General features: G+C 38.6%; 1 protein-coding gene across 8 annotated transcripts in view; it reads right to left on the minus strand.

Annotated features, from left to right (window-relative positions):
* Positions 1–20786, minus strand: part of TBC1D1 (TBC1 domain family member 1) — a 108509-nt gene that overhangs the window by 17276 nt on the left and 70447 nt on the right. For 6 of the 8 annotated variants that reach the window (XM_082051918.1, XM_082051917.1, XM_082051919.1 and 3 more), the window contains 5 exons: positions 19974–20102; positions 17855–17974; positions 16534–16673; positions 5326–5511; positions 1351–1512 (listed from right to left, as the gene is read on the minus strand). In XM_082051918.1, the coding sequence (XP_081908044.1) occupies positions 1351–1512; positions 5326–5511; positions 16534–16673; positions 17855–17974; positions 19974–20102 (737 nt within the window). The remainder of the gene's footprint in view (positions 1–1350; positions 1513–5325; positions 5512–16533; positions 16674–17854; positions 17975–19973; positions 20103–20786) is intronic. The other 2 variants (XM_082051921.1, XM_082051920.1) reach the window with 1 other exon arrangement.

Here is a 20786-nt window from a genome sequence, read left to right on the forward strand (position 1 = left end):
GAAACCTGTGTTTCTTACCTGTTTCCCATGCTTACTCAAGTTATTTTAATGGTTTCAGTCTTAACTAGAACTTGCTAAACTCAAATGCATTTTTCATTTCTGCACATATATGAAATTGGGCATCACTTCACTCTAAGTCTGCTTTGACATAATTGGGCTCTAAAGAACAGAGCAGAATAATGGCACCAAGAGCTACGTATTATTTCCCCACCTACTGGCTACTTGGATGTGCTTCTTATTAGCAATCCACTAAGCAGGGTTTTATTTATTTATTTACTTATTTTGCATCACTCCAAGTTTTTCAAGTTCTATTTTGAACTCTAACACAGGTCAGTATCTCTAGACTATAAACAGAAACCAAGGTTTTCTCATGCCTAAATACTGATGTGACAGAGACCTTTCCCTGCGTGAACAGAAGGAAATCTGTAATATTGAACTTTCCTTACTCTGCAGAGATTTGTGCCTGGGGTGTTTGATATTGTTAGAAATCTAGACTTACCTAGTCACCTTAAATGGACAATTTGGTTTAACTTGTTTGAATAATTACATATAGGCATACTTAAAATACTAAATATCTGTTAGTGGTGAGTTCTTGAGCCTTCCTTTACACATTGGAAAGCCGAGTACAGAACTATAAAAAGCTCCCTGGAGTAGCCATCTTCACCATTGGCTACGTACAACACCATGTATGAGGCCTTTAGGTCGAACCATGATGCAAATAACACTGAGTAATAACCTAATTTCTTAGAAGATTTAAAAAACATCCTTAGGTTTTATTACTTCTGATGTAGCAGAGAGAGGGGCTGGTTGCTGAGCCTGTGAGGAAGACTGTAAGTGACATCTGCAGGTACAATATGTTGTTAAACTCAGGAAAAAAAGGCAGTTCTGCAGAGATATCCATGGATACTGTTCGTAAATACACATACTACCCAGGCTGGAACAGAGAATTTCCAAATAATAGTGCAGTTTCTTCAGTTCTTTACACAGTCTTTGGCATTACTGAGGCTTTCTTCTTTAATTATAACTTTTAATTTATAAAATCAGATTGCAACAACTGTAATACATTGATTTACTGCACAACTCTCCTGTAATGACAAATGTTATTGAAAAATTAATACCAAGTACTATAACTCCAGTAACACAATCACAGCTTCAGCTGAAAGGGAATGTCACTTACATACGCACAACCATGAGGATACTGAATGTTGTTACTCATTTAGTTGGCAACCTGAGGAACGGCTCTAGTGAGAATCTGGTTTTAAGGAGTGGTTAAGAGGCCATCCTGTTTCTTTTCTCATACAACTTATATGCATTTCAACAAATGAAAAAAAAAAAACAAACTCTGCTTACCTTGTGCAACAGCAGAATGTATTTTTTCCACATCAAATTTAATCTTTGACCTTCCAGGTGTACTCAACATCTTTTCCCAAATCAAAGTTACATCTTTCAAGCATGGTGTGATTTCTTCGTAGTCAAGTTTCAGACGTCTGTTCTGCAAATTGTTTTCTGAAGCTAGGAAGCAATATCATGAATGCACCAGTCAATATTGTTTACTATTTATAAAACTGATTAACTTAACTTAGAACTTCATCATGCAATCCACCTAAAATTAAACCTCATAACTTTGAAACATTACATGTCTAAATTTTTGTGACTGTAGGTGTTTTGTTTTGTTTTGATTTAAGATATCATCTGCAATATTAACTGTGTTTGGCCCCTTAAATTAAGTTCCTTAGTGCTAGTCAACTCTTAAATCTGAAGAAACATGAGAGATGATGACTAATGAAATAACACCCATCAAACAAATTACACATACCATGATTAGGAACAGTGTTTATAGAGTCACAGAATCATTTTGGTTGGAAGAGACCCTCAGGATCATCAAGTTCAACCATAACCTAACTCTAGCACTAAACTATGTCCCTAAGAACCTCGTCTAAATGCCTTTTAAACACCTCCAGAGATGGTGACTCCACCACTTCCCTGGGCAGCCTGTGCCAATGCCTGACAACCCTTTCTGTGAAGAATTTTTTCCTAATATCCAATCTAACCCTCCCCGGCACAACTTGAGGCCATTTCCTCTTGTCCTGTCACTTGCTACTTGGGAGAAGAGACCAACACCCTCCATGCTACAACCTCCTTTCCAGTAGCTGTAGACAGCAATAAGGTTTCCCCTTAAATGAAACAGTGTATCATGAAGTGACAATGATTTTTAATTAAGTTGCCATGATGCATTCAAAATAGTTCATTGTTGTGATGCTGCATTACTGAAACACTAACAGGACTCTCTCATGTTGAAGACATTCTGCCATACATCATAAACCTACTGCTGCTTTTGGTTATTTCACAGTACGAACTCACAAAAATCACACTTCTACACATTACAGTCTTCAGACAATCTATATTAAAATGATGTTACCTTTTGTTAATTTAACTCTTCATTGTTTGTATGGTCAACTTGTTTACTAAATTTACTAAACACTTTACTAAACACTAAATTTACTAAACACTTAAAAATCACCTGAAATGTTCATGGCCCACAGTGACACTAAAACAGCCAATACCCTAAGCTCTTCTTGTTCTGAGATCTGTATCTGCAATTATGTTTTTTAGATTATCAAATTCTGAGAGTCACAAAGGGTTAGCTTGTCCTGTACTTCCACTGGCTAAAACAAGAGTATAGATTTAATAAACTGAAAAAGAAAAGAGCTGTTTACATTTGGGGAGTGTCCCATGTACCACCTCATCCTGTAGATCTTCCACAGGTGAACGATTTCATTCAGCTATTCATGTGAGTTATGATGTTACCTAAGTGTTTGCAAGATTAGGACCTCATAGTATTTCATTTTGACATTTTCTAATTTGGTTTTTGACTTTTCACTTCGAAGTAGTATATTTCAGTTTAAAACCTGACTTTGGCTGCACCTGTACTGACACGTGCTTTACCCATCCTGATACAGACAGCTGCAGCTTAATTTTACTCCCTACGCTTTTTTATTCCTGGTTTCTTGTTGCTTTTGATTTTTTGCTGTAGATTATATTCAGTGTTTAACCATAGAACCATGTAATTACAAGCACTGATGGTTTTATCATAGCTGTGTGTCCACACTGAAAGTGATTCTGTGTATCTAAACTGTCAACTTCTTCACATTTTCTTCAGGTCAAATACAAGAATATTAAAAAAAAAAACCTTAAACCACAGGTGGTATTGCATGAAGATAACTTAAAAATGGCATTTAAGTTTCAGCTTATATGAAAACAAACTTGGAGAAATCTTTCAATATTCCACCTTTTGCAAACAAATATTTTCTGGCACTTGACAACCCTTCAGTCTTTTCAGACTCTTCTGCTTTATTTGGTCTTCTTATGCCACATGCAAAAATGTGACAGTGGGAGTGACATGCAAGGACTGAGGAGAGAACATGCCTTTATCAAGAAGCTTATTTTACATACTGACACTACTCAATTCCTGATATCACACTTAAGCAATATCAGTAAAGATAGAACATACTGTACATTGAATTTTAAGACATCAGTATCATACGGTAGTACTCTGAGAATTATCACTGCACATAAAATATTTATTTTTACTTCCCAGAGACAAAAGCATCATGACATGTGGCATTACATTACAAACTGTGCTCACTGCAGCAGGGTCACCTGTTTTTTCAAGGTCTTACCACCTGAGCTCTTCACGCAGCAGCTACCTCAGACAACCTCCTCATTCCCCGGTGCGTATGGCACAGCCTGGGTCTTCAGCCAGGCCGACACCCGTCTCATTCATTCACTAACTAGCTCCTGGTAACAGGCTTGCATGTGTTTATTTTGGGCAGATAAAATTGGAGCATCTAATTAAACTTGTTAAAATTTTAATTGACATTAATGTCCCGTAGTTGCCAAAAACTTGCCTGCAGGTTGCATATTCAGATAACATGAATAGAAGAGAATAAAAAAAAAAAATCAGGAGTATAAATATATAAACCAGAGAAAATATATTTCTAAACAGTAGGTCCCATAAAAATTCCAAGTTGAAGGACAACTTGACAGAAGCTCATTTACAACAGCACTGCTCTAAGCTGAAGAGACTGTATAAATCATTGCCCTTGCTCCCTCTTTCTCCAGATAGTCTTGTCCCCTTAGCCAAGGCATTGTTTATTTGGTGTCCATTGCTGCATTTTATTTTACTGGATTAGCAAGTACATTTGCTGGGAACATGCCTTTCACCTGTGGGTTCTTAGGAAATTCAGGTATCAGGTGTTCTTCAGATATCAGGGTGAAATAGGAGACCCACATTCCTAGGATCAAACAGCACACAGGTGGGCCCAGTGTTGTGGGAGGCCAGATGCAATGTTGGAGAGAAGCGTTTCCTCCTTCCAGGCAGGAGTCTCCACCCAAGTGTAAAGAAGGATTTTGTGTTTGGTATAGTGACCTTTTTACATGGCTGGGCCTTATCTCTACACAGTTCTTCCTGGAAGACAATCCTTCCTCAAGTTCGCACAAAGGCAAAGAGGAATTGCCATTTTATTGACAGGTACCTCACCCCTCGAGGATCCAGGTGCCTACTGCCTTCATGAAGATCTAAAATCAGTCACATAAACATTTCTGTCCTCATCATTCATATCATCAAAGCAGCAGCTCTCAAGGGCAATCACTTGTAATTCTGTATGCAACTGCTACAATAAAATGTGTATTCTTAATCAGCTGCATTTTATGTGTAAAAATTGCCACCACAATGGATTTGTTGCAGCTATGCATTCAGCCACAGAAAAAATTTGGTGAAGAACAACTGCAAATTCCAGTTTTTCAAGCTCCTTCTCCTCACCATTCTGAGCTAAGTCACTACTACTCCATACAAAGCTTTGCTTGCACTTGCACAGTGTGTGTACGCAGGCAGGCACCCACTGAAATCCATAACCAGCTCACTATGGACTTCAAGACTGGCTACACTGAACATTGCAATGATCAGTACTTAGACAATGACCAATCAATGCAAATGTACCAAAGAATGCAGTTCATGATAGCGATTGTGCTGAATTCAGATGAATAAACGAGCTTCTAGATACCTAACTAAAGAACCCCAGCCACGGTACAACTAAAAGAGTGCAAATTAACACTGAGTAGACAAATAATGTGAAGTGATTAAAAAAGAAAAGCGTAAACTGTAACCTACACTAACGAGACCTGGGGGAGCTGCTGCTAAACTGATTTACCTGTCTGTTCCTAACATGTTTCATTGAGACTTGGCCCAATACACAGCCAAAGCCGCAGCACAAATCAAAACTTGACCTTCTATTGCAGTAGCATGTAATCAAGAACTTCACCAACCTTGTAACTTCTGGTTTTCCTTCTCCATTCTGAGGAGCAGTATCTGCTGAATAATGGCTTTCTTCCACAACTCGCGAAGCTCACGGGGTGTCCGCTTCCTTTCTTCTTTCACTGGCCCAAAGGGGCCATCTTCACACACTGGTTCCAATGGGGACCTGGGTGGAAGTTCTCCCAGTTCGGAGTAATCTTTAAAAGAAAGAAGTTGTTGTGAACTATTTAGATTTCATGAATAGGTGAATGGACACACTTTCAAAGATGGGAGAGGTAGATATATACACATATCTACATATACACACACACACACGTACACAATACGTATATAGAAGGTAGCAATACCACGCAAGGTTTCCCAAATGACAGTTTCAAGCAGATTTACAAGCTGCTTCTGAATAAGAATCACATGGGCCAAAGTCTGGAACATTTTTTTTCTGTAACCTGATAAAAACATTGTACCATACACCAGGAGCATGGCTCGCTAATCACAGCTCTACAAGGACAGAACTAAAAAGGAAAAGGCACGTCTGGGAAATTGCAAAAACACAACCTACAGCTGAAACCTGGCATGATTCAAATGGTAGATCAAATCACATATAGCGCCCACATGATTTAAAAGAATTGTCTTTAAACTGTGTTTAACAAAGAAAACACACACCCTTAGCTGCACAAACACACCACCACCTAAGGCCATACAATGGGATGATTACCAGTTCTTAAAGTAAGCACACAGAAAGGGAGACAGGCACCTACGACATATTTGCTCTCACTTCTAATTTTTGACCATGTCATAACCGCCTGAATTTTTCTTTTGGCTTTGCCCAGTCTACCACATATATCTTTTGTCAAGCATGCAAGGTAATTCTAAGACAACTGAAAACACTACAAAAGAAAGCAAACATTAAATAAATGTCAGGCAAATTGAAAATGCTTTTCTTTTCAGGGAAAGGGCAAATAACATCGGTTTTAAATAAATTCTCAACATAAGAAGCATAAGTTGGTATGCTTTGTTTTCTTAATGACTGCTGCAGTATCACTTAATTTTATTGTTTTTTAGAGCTTCTCTGAAGGCTCAATAATCTTTGATATAATCTGTATCTAGACAATAAATTACTCAGTTCACCATCTGTGAAATGAATGGTCAAAACAACCCATCTCTTCCTACCAAATCCCAAATGGAAAGCCATCACAACAGCACTTCTTCAGCCAAACAGAACGGCTGTGAAACTGCTCCCTGAGGACCAGCTGACCAGTTATGCATGCAAGAAAATGGTTTAAAATCTGTGCAACAAAAACCATTCCTGGGCCTCTCCAGCCAAGGACAAGTACATCCGCGCATGCTATTTCAAACAGCTCCTGGAGAAGGGACACTCCTGAAACAACTACTCTGCATGGTAGCTCAGCGGTTCATTTCTTTATCATTGGCTAGCCTAGTGATTTTGAATTAAACACACACAAATCATCTCATCTCTACAAACTAACAAAATAGGAAGGTTTTCACCTCTTCAGAATCTGCTCAGAAAGCCACCATACATTGACTCACACAGTTCATACGCAGCTATTCTCTTCTTGTTTGTTGAAAGGCACTCGCACAACTAAGCTCAGATGACTAAATAAGAGTGGAAACGTTCACAGCTGTTGGCTTCTCCTTTTCTAAGTTTTGCCACTGTCAATCTTTTCCTCTCAGAGAGTCAGAGACAAGTAGGGTGTGTCCAATACCACCTGTTTCCTTATACAACATTTGTTTGTTACCACAGTTAAATTCAAGGGCTAAAATACACGTATAAAAATAAATGCAACATTTCAGCTAGCAGCACAAATTAAACTTCTACAAACTTGCACTCCGGGTCTAAGTTTGGGTATCCACACTTTGGGTATCTACAGCATTTCAGAAAACAATGAACTTCATCAGAATGTGAATTAGACAAAGGATGAATATTTGTCACTTCAATGGCAATCACTGTTTGTTGCAAAGAGAAATAGGAAATACTGACAGAAGCAGTCAAAACCACGGCTGTATAAAAAAATATCAATACAATGATTATATTATATCCCTTAAAAGAAAACAGGAAACCTTCACTTATTTTTTTTCTTTACAGGTAAACGGTAAGACTGCAATTATAAAAGAGGTTTAGTTAAATGCCATCAGGAGAGAAGGAAGACACACTGGATAATCCTCAACTTCTGTTGACAATTAAAGGAAAATAATTTTTATCTCATTGTTGGTTTAGATGCACACACTAAACTGTCAAAATATTCTGTACAAATAGTAGTTTTCATGCCAATTTTTCTTAGTGCATATTAAAGAACATTATAAGGGACATGCTCTTAAGGATAATGCTGGTAAAACTGCCTTAATTTGCTTGAATAAAATACAAAACTTAAAAAAAATACCATAATTTTCTCTAAGGCTGCATTACATGCACAAAGTAACATCGCCAAAAGAATGAGGAATTAACAGAAATGGTCACCAAAGATTAATGCAAAAAGTAAAAGTCATCCAGATAGGTGCACCATTACCCACTGCATGCTACCTATAGTCTTTTCACTTCTTACTACATTCTTAGGGCATCCCATATAGGATATATTTACATCTTGGGGGAAATAAATCTCTTCTTATCCTTTATATCCTCTCCATGGTTTGTGATCTCCTTTAGAGTCAGATATGTGTTGTGGTTTTGTGCATGTATACATGAATGTATGTGTCAGAAAATATCAGACTATCTACAGAGTTTATTTGCAGTTTTACCTGAAAACAAACAAAGAAACAAAACAAACCAGGTTGCAAAAACACATGCAAGGAAATGGATTAAACACCTTGAATTCCAAAAGCAAGAATGAACACATCCAAGACCTAAAATAATCCTATTTTTAACATGGATGTTTTACTTTCTCAGTGCAAATTTTGTGGCTTGGTCTTCAAGTGTCATCTTAACAAAATATCACCCTCTTATTTATTGGAGATGTTGCTTATTTCTCCTCCTCCAGTAATCAAACTGTTTCCGTCTAGGCTAAAAATTTTCTCTGTTACTGACTAACCTGATCAGTATTCACTAAAAGAAATTTAACTCACAATGGTTAAGGATATAAGAGAAACAGAAAGGTTACAAAATGCTATAGGCTGAACAATTATGATTATTGACCCTACCTCTAATTCTTCTGTGCAAGAGTTCTAGGCTCGATTTTGCCTTCCAAATGGCAGCTCCTTCTCTGTCCCTTCTTTCGTCTTATCACTTGTGGACATTTAACAGAAAGTCTAAAGTCTACACTGATAAAGTGCAACACATTCACAACCTGCCTTCCCTCCCATCTCCATGCTGGCATGTAGCAGGATGTACAGAAAACAAAATTAACCTGTTTAACTGCTCAGGTGGCTTGTCTAAAGTTTGCAGAGTTGCATCAGCTGTCTGGCTGTTAAAGAAGGTGGGGGAGATGGTATGTGCAGGTAATCCCTCAAAGCAAAGTAAAAAACCAGACATTTGGTAAGTCAGCACTAGGCCACGTCCATGAACATACAACAGAGTGGTCAACAGACATGCCATCCAGCTTCCAGATCCACAACATAAAATACTGTAACAAGAAACTGAGTATTTCACTATTATGCACAAACAATCTGAAGGACAGCAGAGAAAGCAGAGACAATGAGTAGAACAATTCAACTGAACATAACTGGGAGCTCACATTCCACTGAATCAATATGCTGTGTGTTAAAATCCAGGTAATGTGCAGCCTTCAAAACTTTTATGATATTAGTATGCACACTTAAGCAGGATCTGAACACTTCAGCACACACTGAAAGACTGCTTCCCTGTTCATCTGCTGACACCATCGGCTTTTGCTGATTCTTTTTCCATGTTTGACCTGTACTCCTTTCCAATATTTTGCTCCCTTCTATATAAAATTATGCCTCCATACCTGGTACTTCTACAGGCCTACCACACTTCCATTCTTTAAATTTCAGGACTGGGTAAGTTGAGTCAGTAACTATTATTATATTTTATCAACACACCGCTTATTTTCCATTTGAAGTTCATACTTGGACTACCCTTCAGAATTCTTCTTCTACGCAATACTCTTCTACAAGTCTGTGGGTGCAAACTAAGTATTCCCTGAGAAACAGTGTAATTCCTGGGGAAAGCCACCAGATTGCTGTGTGTGTGAGAACTTGTGCAAGGTAACGACCTGCAGATAAAACTGCTCATGAAGCAGGTAGAAATGTCGCACAAATGTACTAGGGTATCCATATATACCTCAAAAGCGCTGAACTGATGTTTCCACCACTTATACACCCCAAGAAAGGACAAGGCCAATAGGAACAATGGACTGAGATGGAATTGGCAGAGCAGATGCATTCATTTATCGTGAGCTCTTTGCCTGCACATGGCAGTGCTTCAAGCCTAAAATGCAGAGTATCCCTACACTCCAAAAGGATCAACAAATGCATTACACAAAACTCTCACGTGCAAAGATGACAAACAAAGCAAAGTATCATGGTATATTGTTACTAGGGTCCACACTAAATAAGGTTTGTAAAATAAAAGCTGGCAAATGACTGCCATAGTAATTAAAACAGACAATATTTGACTGGTAATGATATAAACAGGAAATTTCATTAGCTCCAGAAGAAGCTGCAATGAATATAGAGCATTTGCTGGGACCTGTGGGGGGACATTAAAGTACTCCAACAGTGAGTTATAAAAACGTTGCTTTAAACCTTATGGTTTAGGAAATTTCATCTTTAACTGACCAGAAAAAAAACCCCAAAACAACAGCTTCATATTCAACCAATCTCAGTATTAAACAAGGCTTTCCACAAACGAGACAAAAAAAAGGAAACCCACTCAGAAAAAACACACACACAAGGTAAAAAAAAAACAGAAGTGACAAACCCACCTAAAAGCCTAAATTTTAAAAACATTCTTTCAGAAGCACATAGTCTAACCAGCCTCAAATACAAAAAACAAGAGAATAAGATTCATGTTTGACTAGAAGCTGCAATGCTTCATGTAAAAAAGAAGGGCTTGGTTTATTTTTATAGGAAGCTAATAGGGAGGAGGCTCAAATACAATGCATTATTGCCATCCTCACTACAGAGTTGTTTACACATGGCTCTCTCTAAATGCAGTTTACCAGCCACATCTGCTCTCCAGGGTAAAGAAATCAGACAAGATATGATAAGAATGTGGATGGAAGAATTCCATTAAGCATATTATTTTCTGCATTACACTTTTTTTTCCTTACTTCATTTTAAACATTACAAAATTCATCTTAGCAAACAAACAAGAATCTTCACAGTTATACAAGATTAAATTGCCCAAAAGAACGGACTTCCACCACATCCTTAGTTCTCTGCAGATCTTCCATTCAGGTAGTGCAACTCCTTATTTCACACATGATGCAAAATTAAAGAGGAACTGCAAACTTCTATAACCAAGGATATCATATTGCTATTAATTTACACAGAAGTCTAAAGTATTTGACTTCATAACCGAATGTGGTAACATGACCAGGAGCCCTCTGTTACCAGAAAGCTTCAGATATGGAACCACAGGAAGCAACAAGTTCTAGTCTGACATACAACTTAAGGCAATGGCTAAACAAGGAATTCTTGAAAAACTGTGTATTTCAATACAATCAATTAAAATCAGTTGTGAGAGATGCTTTAGAGTTTGATTTTTCTTTTAAAGCCAAATGCTTCTTAATCACTACCTGCAAATTCGCCCCATTAACTAATATTTTCAAGCCCTGAGAAACGAATGCCCTGATACTTCAATGGGCACAGAAACTGTCACATATTCGACATGGTACTTACTGCTTACAGCCAAGCTCCTGTGCTGCACATCACAATTATGAGCGTGTATTTGCTCTGAGAGGGACAGACCTGAGTAATCCATTCAAAAATTCTGGCTTTATTACAGCATTTACAAAGCTAGTAATTTGTTAATAAATAACCATTTTGTTGCTAAATATGAACGATGAAAACAGTATTGGAGGACACATTACAAATAATTTACACTACATAAACATTTTAAGCATGGAATGCTAGAGCATCTGTTCACAGTATTTGCAATACTACTACAAAAAGATTTAAAAATATTTTTTCTCAATAATGAAAGAGATATAACTCTCACCACAAAGCACATAAACAGCTAGGTAGGTGCTAACTACAACTAGTTTTAATAACAGTTCTTCAACCCCTAGCTTTTCTTCCGTACTTAGGATTTAATAGCTTGTTACCCCTGTCTGCCAGAGACTGAAACTCAACTCTTTTTAATGAACGAATCAAGTTTGGTTTTTGTTGTGCTTTTTTTTCCTGTACGGAGAGGAGATACTTGTACTTTCTAAAAAAAGGAATTTTTTTATCCAAGTCAAGTTGTAAAATCCTATGTAGTTGTTCTGGCTAAAGTTCCTTTTTTTTCATCTAAATCTATTTTCTGAGTACTGCTAAGCAATATCAAGCATCTCATTCCACCAAATTACAATTTCTTTCACTGTTCAACATGTAACTCCACCTCACCTTGAAACAAATCACTCCAACCTAAGACAGACACAGCTGTTATAAAAATCTTGTGGTCTACTGCTAACACACCTCCTGTAGCAAGAAAGCTCATGACAAGCACCATCACTTTCCCACCATTTACTTCAGAAAACTATTTACACCCCCTCTAAATCTAGCACTTTTCACTGCTTGGAGTTTCTGACAATCTGCACAACAGTTCTCCCACTATGACCAATTCTGAACAGTCAGTATGAGAAAACTGTAGTGAAAATAGTCCCCTGCACAGAGGTTTGTAGATGCTGAATAAAAGCATGCAAATATCCTGCGGCAATGCAGTGCGAGGTGCAGTTTCACGATCACTCTGCGCTGATCTGCGTCCTGCTCCTGAGCAGAGCACGAGCACCCACCCTCGGCCTCCAGACACGTGTCCCTGCCTGTGCCTGCTCCTGTGCAACAAATGCTGTGAGTGTGACCACAAAACTGATCCCACTGAGAAATAATCACCTTTTTTTGAGTGAGCCCACACTTGAGCTGGTTTAAAACGATCATTTGAGTTGTTGCCTTCACCGTTTTACCAGTGAAGACAAAGAACTAGGAAGTCCTAAACCACTTGCACAGCCACAGAATGTGGCTCTTGTTAAGACTCTACAGAAGTGTGAAGATCTGGCTGCGAGTAAGGTGGGCAAGTATAAAGATAAAAACAAAGAACTGAAGAAACACTTTTATTACTTAGAATGTTTAAGATAGTGAGTAGGAGAAGGAGAGCGAATTTTGTGTACTCATACATAGAAAATAAGACAAAAAAAAGCATTAGAAGAAGAGATTAACAAAAACCTTTTTTAAAAGAAATATAGTTTTGTACCACATAAAAATACAATCCATTTTCTAAGAGACCTGTGCTCCTCATTTTCTGTCTCTCCACTTTGCAGATACAACACTCATTCCAGCCCCACAAATAAATAAAAAATCAGAGGATAAGACACAGAGTATGTCTCAAGGTGGCAGTGAGAGAAACGCCGTCCCCCAGTGCCCCACACCACCCACAGCAGCACAATTGCTCCGTGGGATGTGGCAAACAGCTGGAGATGAGGTTGGATACTTGAACCACAGCTTGCTGCAACAGAACTAGCACAATTCAACCCTGCAAACCTCCAGCCATTAGCTGAAAAGCAACAAAAATCTCTATAGATCATTTCACCCATGCAGAAAATCCTTTCTAGGTCCCTAAACTGGAAATCAGCCTCATCTTCAGGCTCACCAGAGACCACCCGGCTGATCTGTCAGGCAGCAAACTGCATAACACTTCTATGATGTGCTTCATCCTTTAGTTATGTACAGAAGCAAGGCAAAATGGCAGAGAAAGGGGAAAGTGGCAGCATCCACAGCAGGAGGTGGCTGGAGAGGGCCTGCACATGGGACGCGGCTCCCATAGCAATGTAATGGTCACAGCTTCCTGTAGTCCAGGCTTTCTGTTGTCTCAGAGCACTCGCCTTGCCTGAGCATGGCTAGGTTGAGTCCAGTTGTCAGGGAAGACAGGAATCTCATCTGACAAGAAAAAACAGCTTTCCAGTGTATCTATTTGTAATTTTTTTTTTTCCTCTACTGATTTTTCATTTTACTCCTGAACTAATAAGAAATGAACACCCTCCATCACGTATAATAAAACCATCCTTTTGAATAATGGTGTCTGCAAAACAAAGTGTGCTCTCTGCCTGGTAATACACAATGCAACCACCAAAGCACAGCCAGCAGTCTTTCTCTCCAGCTGAGCTACAGCAAATGAAGTTTAAGCTCAAACTATTATACTTAGGAGCACTTCCTGAAGAAGTAAAGGATCCAGAAGTGCAAGACTGTGGGACTCAAAGTGCTGTCATTTTCATGTGGGAACTCAGGACACCAGACATCCCTCCTGTTCAGAACCTCCTAAGATTAAGCTCAATTTCTGCAAAAGCTATACACCAGTTATCTGGGTGGGTTTTTTGTGTGTGAGGTTTTTTTGTTTGTTTAACGTTTAGTAAATGCACCTTCACATCCTCCTGTGTTAACCACACAGAGGATGGTAATGAACACGAAGCATCTTGAGATTCAGCTTACCACTCTCCTATAGAAAGAGAATCACAAATGTCAGGATCTAGATCTTTCTGTGTGAATAAAGCCTAAAGTTGTCTCTCTGTTCCCTGTGACGTCTTACACATGCATGTTTACTGATTACAACCAAAAGAAGTTAAAGCCACAGAGCAGTTTCATTTTGTTGACAGTGCCTGCCCACATGTGGTCAAAGCAATGCACAGCTCAAGCATACTGGTGGATTTTCTTCTCCCGAGTAGTAAGTGACAGGACAAGAGGAAATGGTGGCAAGTTGTGCCAGGGGAGGTTCAGATTGGATACTAGGAAAAAATTATTCACAGAAAGGGTTGTCAGACATTGGAACAGGCTGCCCAGGGAAGTCACCATTCCTAGAGGCTTTTAAAAGGCATTTAGACAAGGTTCTTAGGGACATGGTTTAGTGCTAGAGTTAGGTTATGGTTGGACTTGATGATTCTGAGGGTCTCTTACAACCAAAATGAATCTATGATTCTATGCATAATACAAAGTTTAGTGAAGCAGCCTATGCTAAGCTTGAAAAACTTCATCATCTCTGACTCACAGAGATCTGGCTCTCAGTTGGCTAACTTACTAGCTTCTAAAAAATCCCTAGCCTTTTTTCTGACTGCTCTTCTGCAGAGTACCCTGGAGTGGTGTGTTGGCTATTGCATTTGAATGGAGAAACTGGTCAAGTGGAGTCACAATCTATAAAGGGAAACTCATGAAATGTTCATTTGTTTCCCTGCCTTCATGCTTACTTTTGCAGAACACGATAAAACATGTTATCTTTAAAACCTTCCTTGCCCTCTATTCAGTTTGGCTGAAATTGATCTTTTGGTGATACATCATCTGTTTGCATAAATTCTGTTTCCAAAGGAAATGAGTTTAAAAAGAGCAAGAAAGGAGGCAAGTACAGGTAACTTATCCAATCAACAAGCCCCACTGCATGTGCTGCTTCTCCTCAAGAGAAGATGAAAGAAAGAGGTACAAGATGATGAATGATAGCTAGTTATATTTACTTTGGAACTACAGAGGTTACTAAGCTAACTGTGGTGGTGAGACCAATGTAAGATCATCTGTACAGCAGCTCCTGAAAGGCTACAGAGACTGGACCATGAGGGAGCATCCTTTACTGCCTGAAATGTTACAGGAGATGCATGAAAATCCAAATGGAAAAACCTAATATTTATTTTAAATAATAATAGTAATAATAAAAACACCTCTGAGTATTCTTCCTCTGATCATAAATGGAATACGTACATTGGAACAAAAATAGAAAAAGAAGAGTGAATACAAAGGCCAGATATTTCAAATCTCTCCTCCTGTTAATAGCACTTCTGTTTTCCATTTTGGCCATCCTTGTTTCTCCAACTATTTTGCTTATCCAACTGTAGATTGTTATGATGGTATCTTGCAGATATTATGTCTTAGAGGAAATGCTTGGATAGGCAATTTAGAGGTGTGTTTTTTTTTTTTTTCCTATTTAATATGGGAAGGTTTTGTGGCTTTCAAAAACAAGTAAGACCCGCAAAAACAGTAGCTTCACAGAACAGGTGAGGTTGAACAGCTCCTTCATATGCCTTGAAGTATTTCACGCTTATATTTACTCAACATGCTCTTGAGATCACTTCATTTTGAAGTACACCAAATTTGAGAGGCATCTATGCCCGTATACAGCGTACCTCATCGTCAGTCAAATTATGTTGCGAGCAATACATTAATGACAGAAACACTTTTGTTATTCGCTGTGCCCCGTTAATCAAGGTATCTCTTTAAGATGTAAGAAAAATGTCTCAGTGACATTAAGATGGTTACTTCTTACTACGTTTGCTATAATGTACTACTCTCCCTTAAACTTTTTCCTTATTTCTTACACAATGGCTTTAGAGATCAGTTAGCAGGCAGAGCTTGCAGAGTTCAAGCTGTGAAATGCAAACGTTAGTGAGCCAGAGACCATTATCTACAAGACACGAGCTTCTCTGAGGCATTCTTGACTTCAGTGTGTGCTGTGCTACCTGGGTCACATAAAGTGAGATGCAGAAAATGATGCGTCTACATGCTCACGTGCAGTGTTTTTCTTTCAATTCTGTGGTTCTTTAGCTCTACAGAATTTCAGGAAATAAATAGGAGAACAGTGGATAACTATGGCTCAGGTGGCAAAGAATCACAGGCTGAAGCAGAGTTCTTGAGGTCAAATTCAGTCTGGTAGGAAGAACATGCTACAGAACTCAGAGGTCATAAACTTAATTCCTTCTGCTAGGCCTGGATTTTTCTAGTCTATAGTTCTATACTCCAGCATGGAAAGATGAAACAGAAGCATCCGCCTTTTCTTCAGAGCAACACTTGGTGATATATTTTTTCCACAGAACTCACTAAAATAGTACCCATGAAAATAATTTATCCTCTGGTTAGTTAATTTGACACAATCGGAACTATGTTACATATGAAGCTGAAAAACAAAAACTCAACAGCCGATGACCTTAACGTGACCAAAAAGTACATGGGAAACCGCAAAGACAGTACAAAGAGAGCACCAGGCAAATATGTGCACTCAGCAGACAAAACGATCCACACTTCACAGACCACATCCACTAAAAATGCTCATGGGAGCAAGCAAACATAGACTTTACCATCATATCGGCTGGGAGAATCACATGCTTTCTGAGGGGTTGCAACTCGCAGGAATATCTGTTGCCTCCATGAATGCCGCCGAGTCCGTACAGGGCTGTCCGCACCAGCAGCCTGCTGGCTGTGCTTGGATTCGTAGTCACTAAAATTGCAGAACACAGAATGGCTTGTAAGTGGGTTACCCAAATCTGCTCGCAACCGTGACACAGTCTTCAGTGCATATAACAACATGAAGCATCACCTAAGGAGTGGTGTGCTGTGTACATGCTGGGTCAAGCACTTAGCGTGAGTTGGGGGAAGTTTGCGTTGTGGCAGCAAGATTACCCAAGGCTGCAACCACCACTTAGGTTTGCCAAGACGGGTTGGGAGCTCTGTGCAATCTTCTTTCTCCAGTTTTAATTAATTTTTAGCTTTCTTTGCAGCAGTGTATTAAACATAACACATTAATGACACACACACACACCATAATGTATCTTTACAATTGTGCTATTTAAATGCCATCCACAAAATCCAGCAATTACTTATAGGAGACACAAAGAACTCTGCTGATTTCTTTTATTAGCACACATCAAGGAGCTTTATAAACACCAAATAAACTTACAGCCTTCTGTGAACTGGGTCCATAGTGTATTCCTTCACAACACAGACTTGGAGCAAAACTTTAAACCTTTGTGTTCACAAGTCACCACCTGAAGTAAGCAACGAACTTGGGAACAGTGTCCAGGAACCTTGAATGTTACCTGCTCTGATGTAATCCACAACTACATACAGAGGTTTTTATTCAGAATATTAAATGAAATAATGAACAGCAATGCTGTTTTCCTGTTAAAAATCCTACTTATAACTTCCACCCGTTACATCTTTAAACTACTCATTGCTTTATTCCAGCCATTGGCTGAATGGTTGCACAAGTCTTTGTTGAAGCTGAAAGGGATAAGTGAACTTCAAATAGCTCTGGCAGCAACTGGGAGGAGCATTTTGCAGGCCATCCTCATTTGACAACAGTGCCATTGCTCAGGATGAACCATGTTTATTCTCTTACCTGAAAACTGCTAATATAGTCCTTTGGCACGAATAATCACAGAAGTACATAGATGGAAGCTGCATGACCATTACAACATAAAAATGGCTAAGTTCTGCAGTCTTAATGGGGGAGGAGTCTGGGATAGCTCCATCCTTTTGACAGCAATAACATGCAGAGTACATGCAAGTGAACTGTTGCACAAATCAGGTTTTGCAAGTGTGAGAAGCATTTGAAATATTTCAGACAAAGCAACCTTTGAAAATACAGTTTTACCTCCAGGCTTTAAGAGAGAACCCTACCTTGTTGTGCTCCTAAAGTCAGAGGTGTTATTTTCATCTACAGGAGCCAGAAATTTTAAGAAATTTGGCACAGAAGAGGAAGAATGAAGCTTTTTCCTTAAGGCAGTACGGTAGGAGATGCTGAGAGTGCAGTTGGGAAAAGTATAGTTTAGAACACAGAAGTATAAACTCACAGAATAAAAATAACACATACTGCTAAGTTCAAACAAAGAGCAGCTAAATCCTGAAAGCCTGAGTACCAAGGAAACCAAAGTCAAAACGGAAACTGCTAACAAAGTGCTACATTGAACTATGAATTTGTTTGGGCAAACTCAAATGTTCCAAAATAAATAAATGTACTTCCAGTAAAGTTATTAGTCTTTGGTATATCCCAAGATTTTTAGTGCATGTTTAAAGTAAATTCCTTCAATCAAGTAAGAACTGATGAAGGCTTTATCATTGCACATTTACTTAAATATCAGTTTCAATGACTGAATAAGTTTGTAGCAAAAGGTTAGGAAAAGCTGACACTAATAATAATTGTGTTGGCAAATGAAAAATAAGACTTTGGCAAAAAGCATTTTGTAAAGCATTAACAGGGTTTCATTCAGACAAGCTTGAAACTTTTAAGTTAAAAGCTGAGCCTTCTGACTGATCATTTAGGATTATGGCTCTATTTATGTGACAGACAGGAGCACTAATCAAATTTCATCAAGTCTTCTGGCTGACATAATTCTGCTCTTTCTTTTCAAATAACAAGCCCCCAACATACTTCGAAGAAGGTTAATAGAAGGGAGAACAACTCAGATAACGGCAAGTTATCTTACAGAATACAATTAACTTGGGCAGTTTGACTTTATTGATTTAAACTCATTAACCTATTTGATATCCCTATTGATTTCCATTTTCAGCCTTGTTGGTTAGAGGTGTAATATGGCATACCCTTAAATGACAGGGAAAGGAAAGGAGCAGTTGCTGTTGTGCGTGCAGAATCATTACCAAATCTAATTGGAAAAATCTACTTTTGAGAAATTAACCTTCAGGATTCAAGTAAGTCTTATTAAAATGAAAAGTAAAGAGGCCATTTCTGAGCTATACCATACTTCTGGGGTGAATCTCAATTGAGTGCTAGTTCTGAGGTAAAACTAAATTAACTGCTGGTTAGTACGCAGCAAATACAACTGAAGGAACTGCTGAAACAAGGTTCTCAGTTGAGTATTTTTTAAGGACCAGGAGAATCAGCACCTTGGGGAAACAATAAACCTTCACCCAAGAGAACAAAACCAAACAATAACCAGCAAAAAAAAATTTGCTTGTCAGTGTGCAGTGACTGTTGACAGCGCTTCCAAGGACATCTGGTCTCATTAGCTTTTTGAGCTCAAGTAAGCAGTTCTAGCTCAGGAGCTTAAGGAGGGGTTTCATGGTTAAGAATTTTAGGGAGGTACTTGTGTCAGGTTCTCGTGGAAATGATGAGTTAATGTCCTTTTCTCAATGTTCTCTACACATGCTTTTGTTCTAAGAAAGGAGGCACAGAAAAGGATAATTTGATATTGCTCAAAGTAACCAAGACAAATACATGAACTGGTGGGGTGGGGTTTTTTTGTTTGGTTTTGGGGGAACTGGGGGTGGGTTTGATTGTTTGTTAGTGCTTTTTGGTTGTTTGTGGGTTTCTTGGCATTGGCTTTCCACAGTCCTGCTATTTCTTGCCCCATTTAATTAACTTAGTCAATTTCCCTTTAAGGTCAGGCAAAAAATAATATGTTTCTGTGTTACCATGAACAAACCAGGACAGAACTGAATTATTCAGGAGGGACAGAATGAGCTGGATCACAGGTTCTTGGCAACTTACCCCTCACACAATTTAAGCAGTGCTGCTGTCTGCTGCGTAACAACAAGCTGCTTTGGAGCAACTGGCTTTAAACAAAGCCATGTGTCTGAAATTATTTTATTCATTAAAACAAAATTATGTAATTAGCAGCTCTACATTCAGTAACAGAGCAGTTAAAGAGTTCCCTCTCCTGTAAAAATCTACCACCTTTGGTCTACATTAAATTGTTTCAATTATTTGCACTATAGAACCTCATATTTATAACAAGGTAAAACAAACTCTATCCCAAACTACGTACAGGTGCTAGCTCACCTCTTTTGCGCAAAATGCCCACTTTGTTCTCCACTTGAATTATGCCTTAGATACTTTAAAAAGTTGGGCGAAGAGGCCGAGGGATTAAGACGAGCTAGAGCAGGAGAACGTGCAAGTTGACCAGAAGAACTTTTAGATTCGCCGAGAGATGCATTCAAACCATATAGCGGGATTCCAACCAGAGTGATGGAGTTGAGGTAGCACAAAGAACAAAACACAGTAAGAAAGGAAAGCTGGGGGGGTGGGAAAAAAGTGAAATCTCTAATCTTTAAAAGGGACCTGGCACATACAAACGAGCTACTTCCCATGTTTTTCACAGTTAATAAAGCAACTGTAAGGGGTTGAACATTTTAACCCCATCAGCAAAGTCCCATTTACAGGCTTCAGCAAAGCATTTCAGTGTATGACTAAACTTAAACTCCCAAAAAAACGTCACTAACGCACCCCTTTCTTCTCCCTCTTATGTGCTTCCCTTGGTTTCTATGATAAAGTCAGGCATATGATCAAGGGTTTTAATGGATGAGAAGTGAAATGCTATATGAAGAATTCCATTTATTAACACTTTGGAAACTATTTATGAATCGAGGTAAGCTGTTCAAAAACACTCATAAAACATACAAGATAAGTCTATCATTCCAGTCATTTTTGATAAAAGCATACTTTTCTTCTATGTTTTCCATTTCCCCTGGTTCTGCACATTTGCTATGAAAGGGAAGCAACAGTGATTTCTTTTTGGTTTGAATTATGTGAGCAGGGACACTCAGATCTTACTAAAAACTACATGATCGAACCCAAACAGAAGTAACTGAGGAA

This window comes from Streptopelia decaocto, assembly GCF_964273445.1.
Source record: "Streptopelia decaocto genome assembly, chromosome: 4".
Taxonomy (NCBI): domain Eukaryota; kingdom Metazoa; phylum Chordata; class Aves; order Columbiformes; family Columbidae; genus Streptopelia; species Streptopelia decaocto.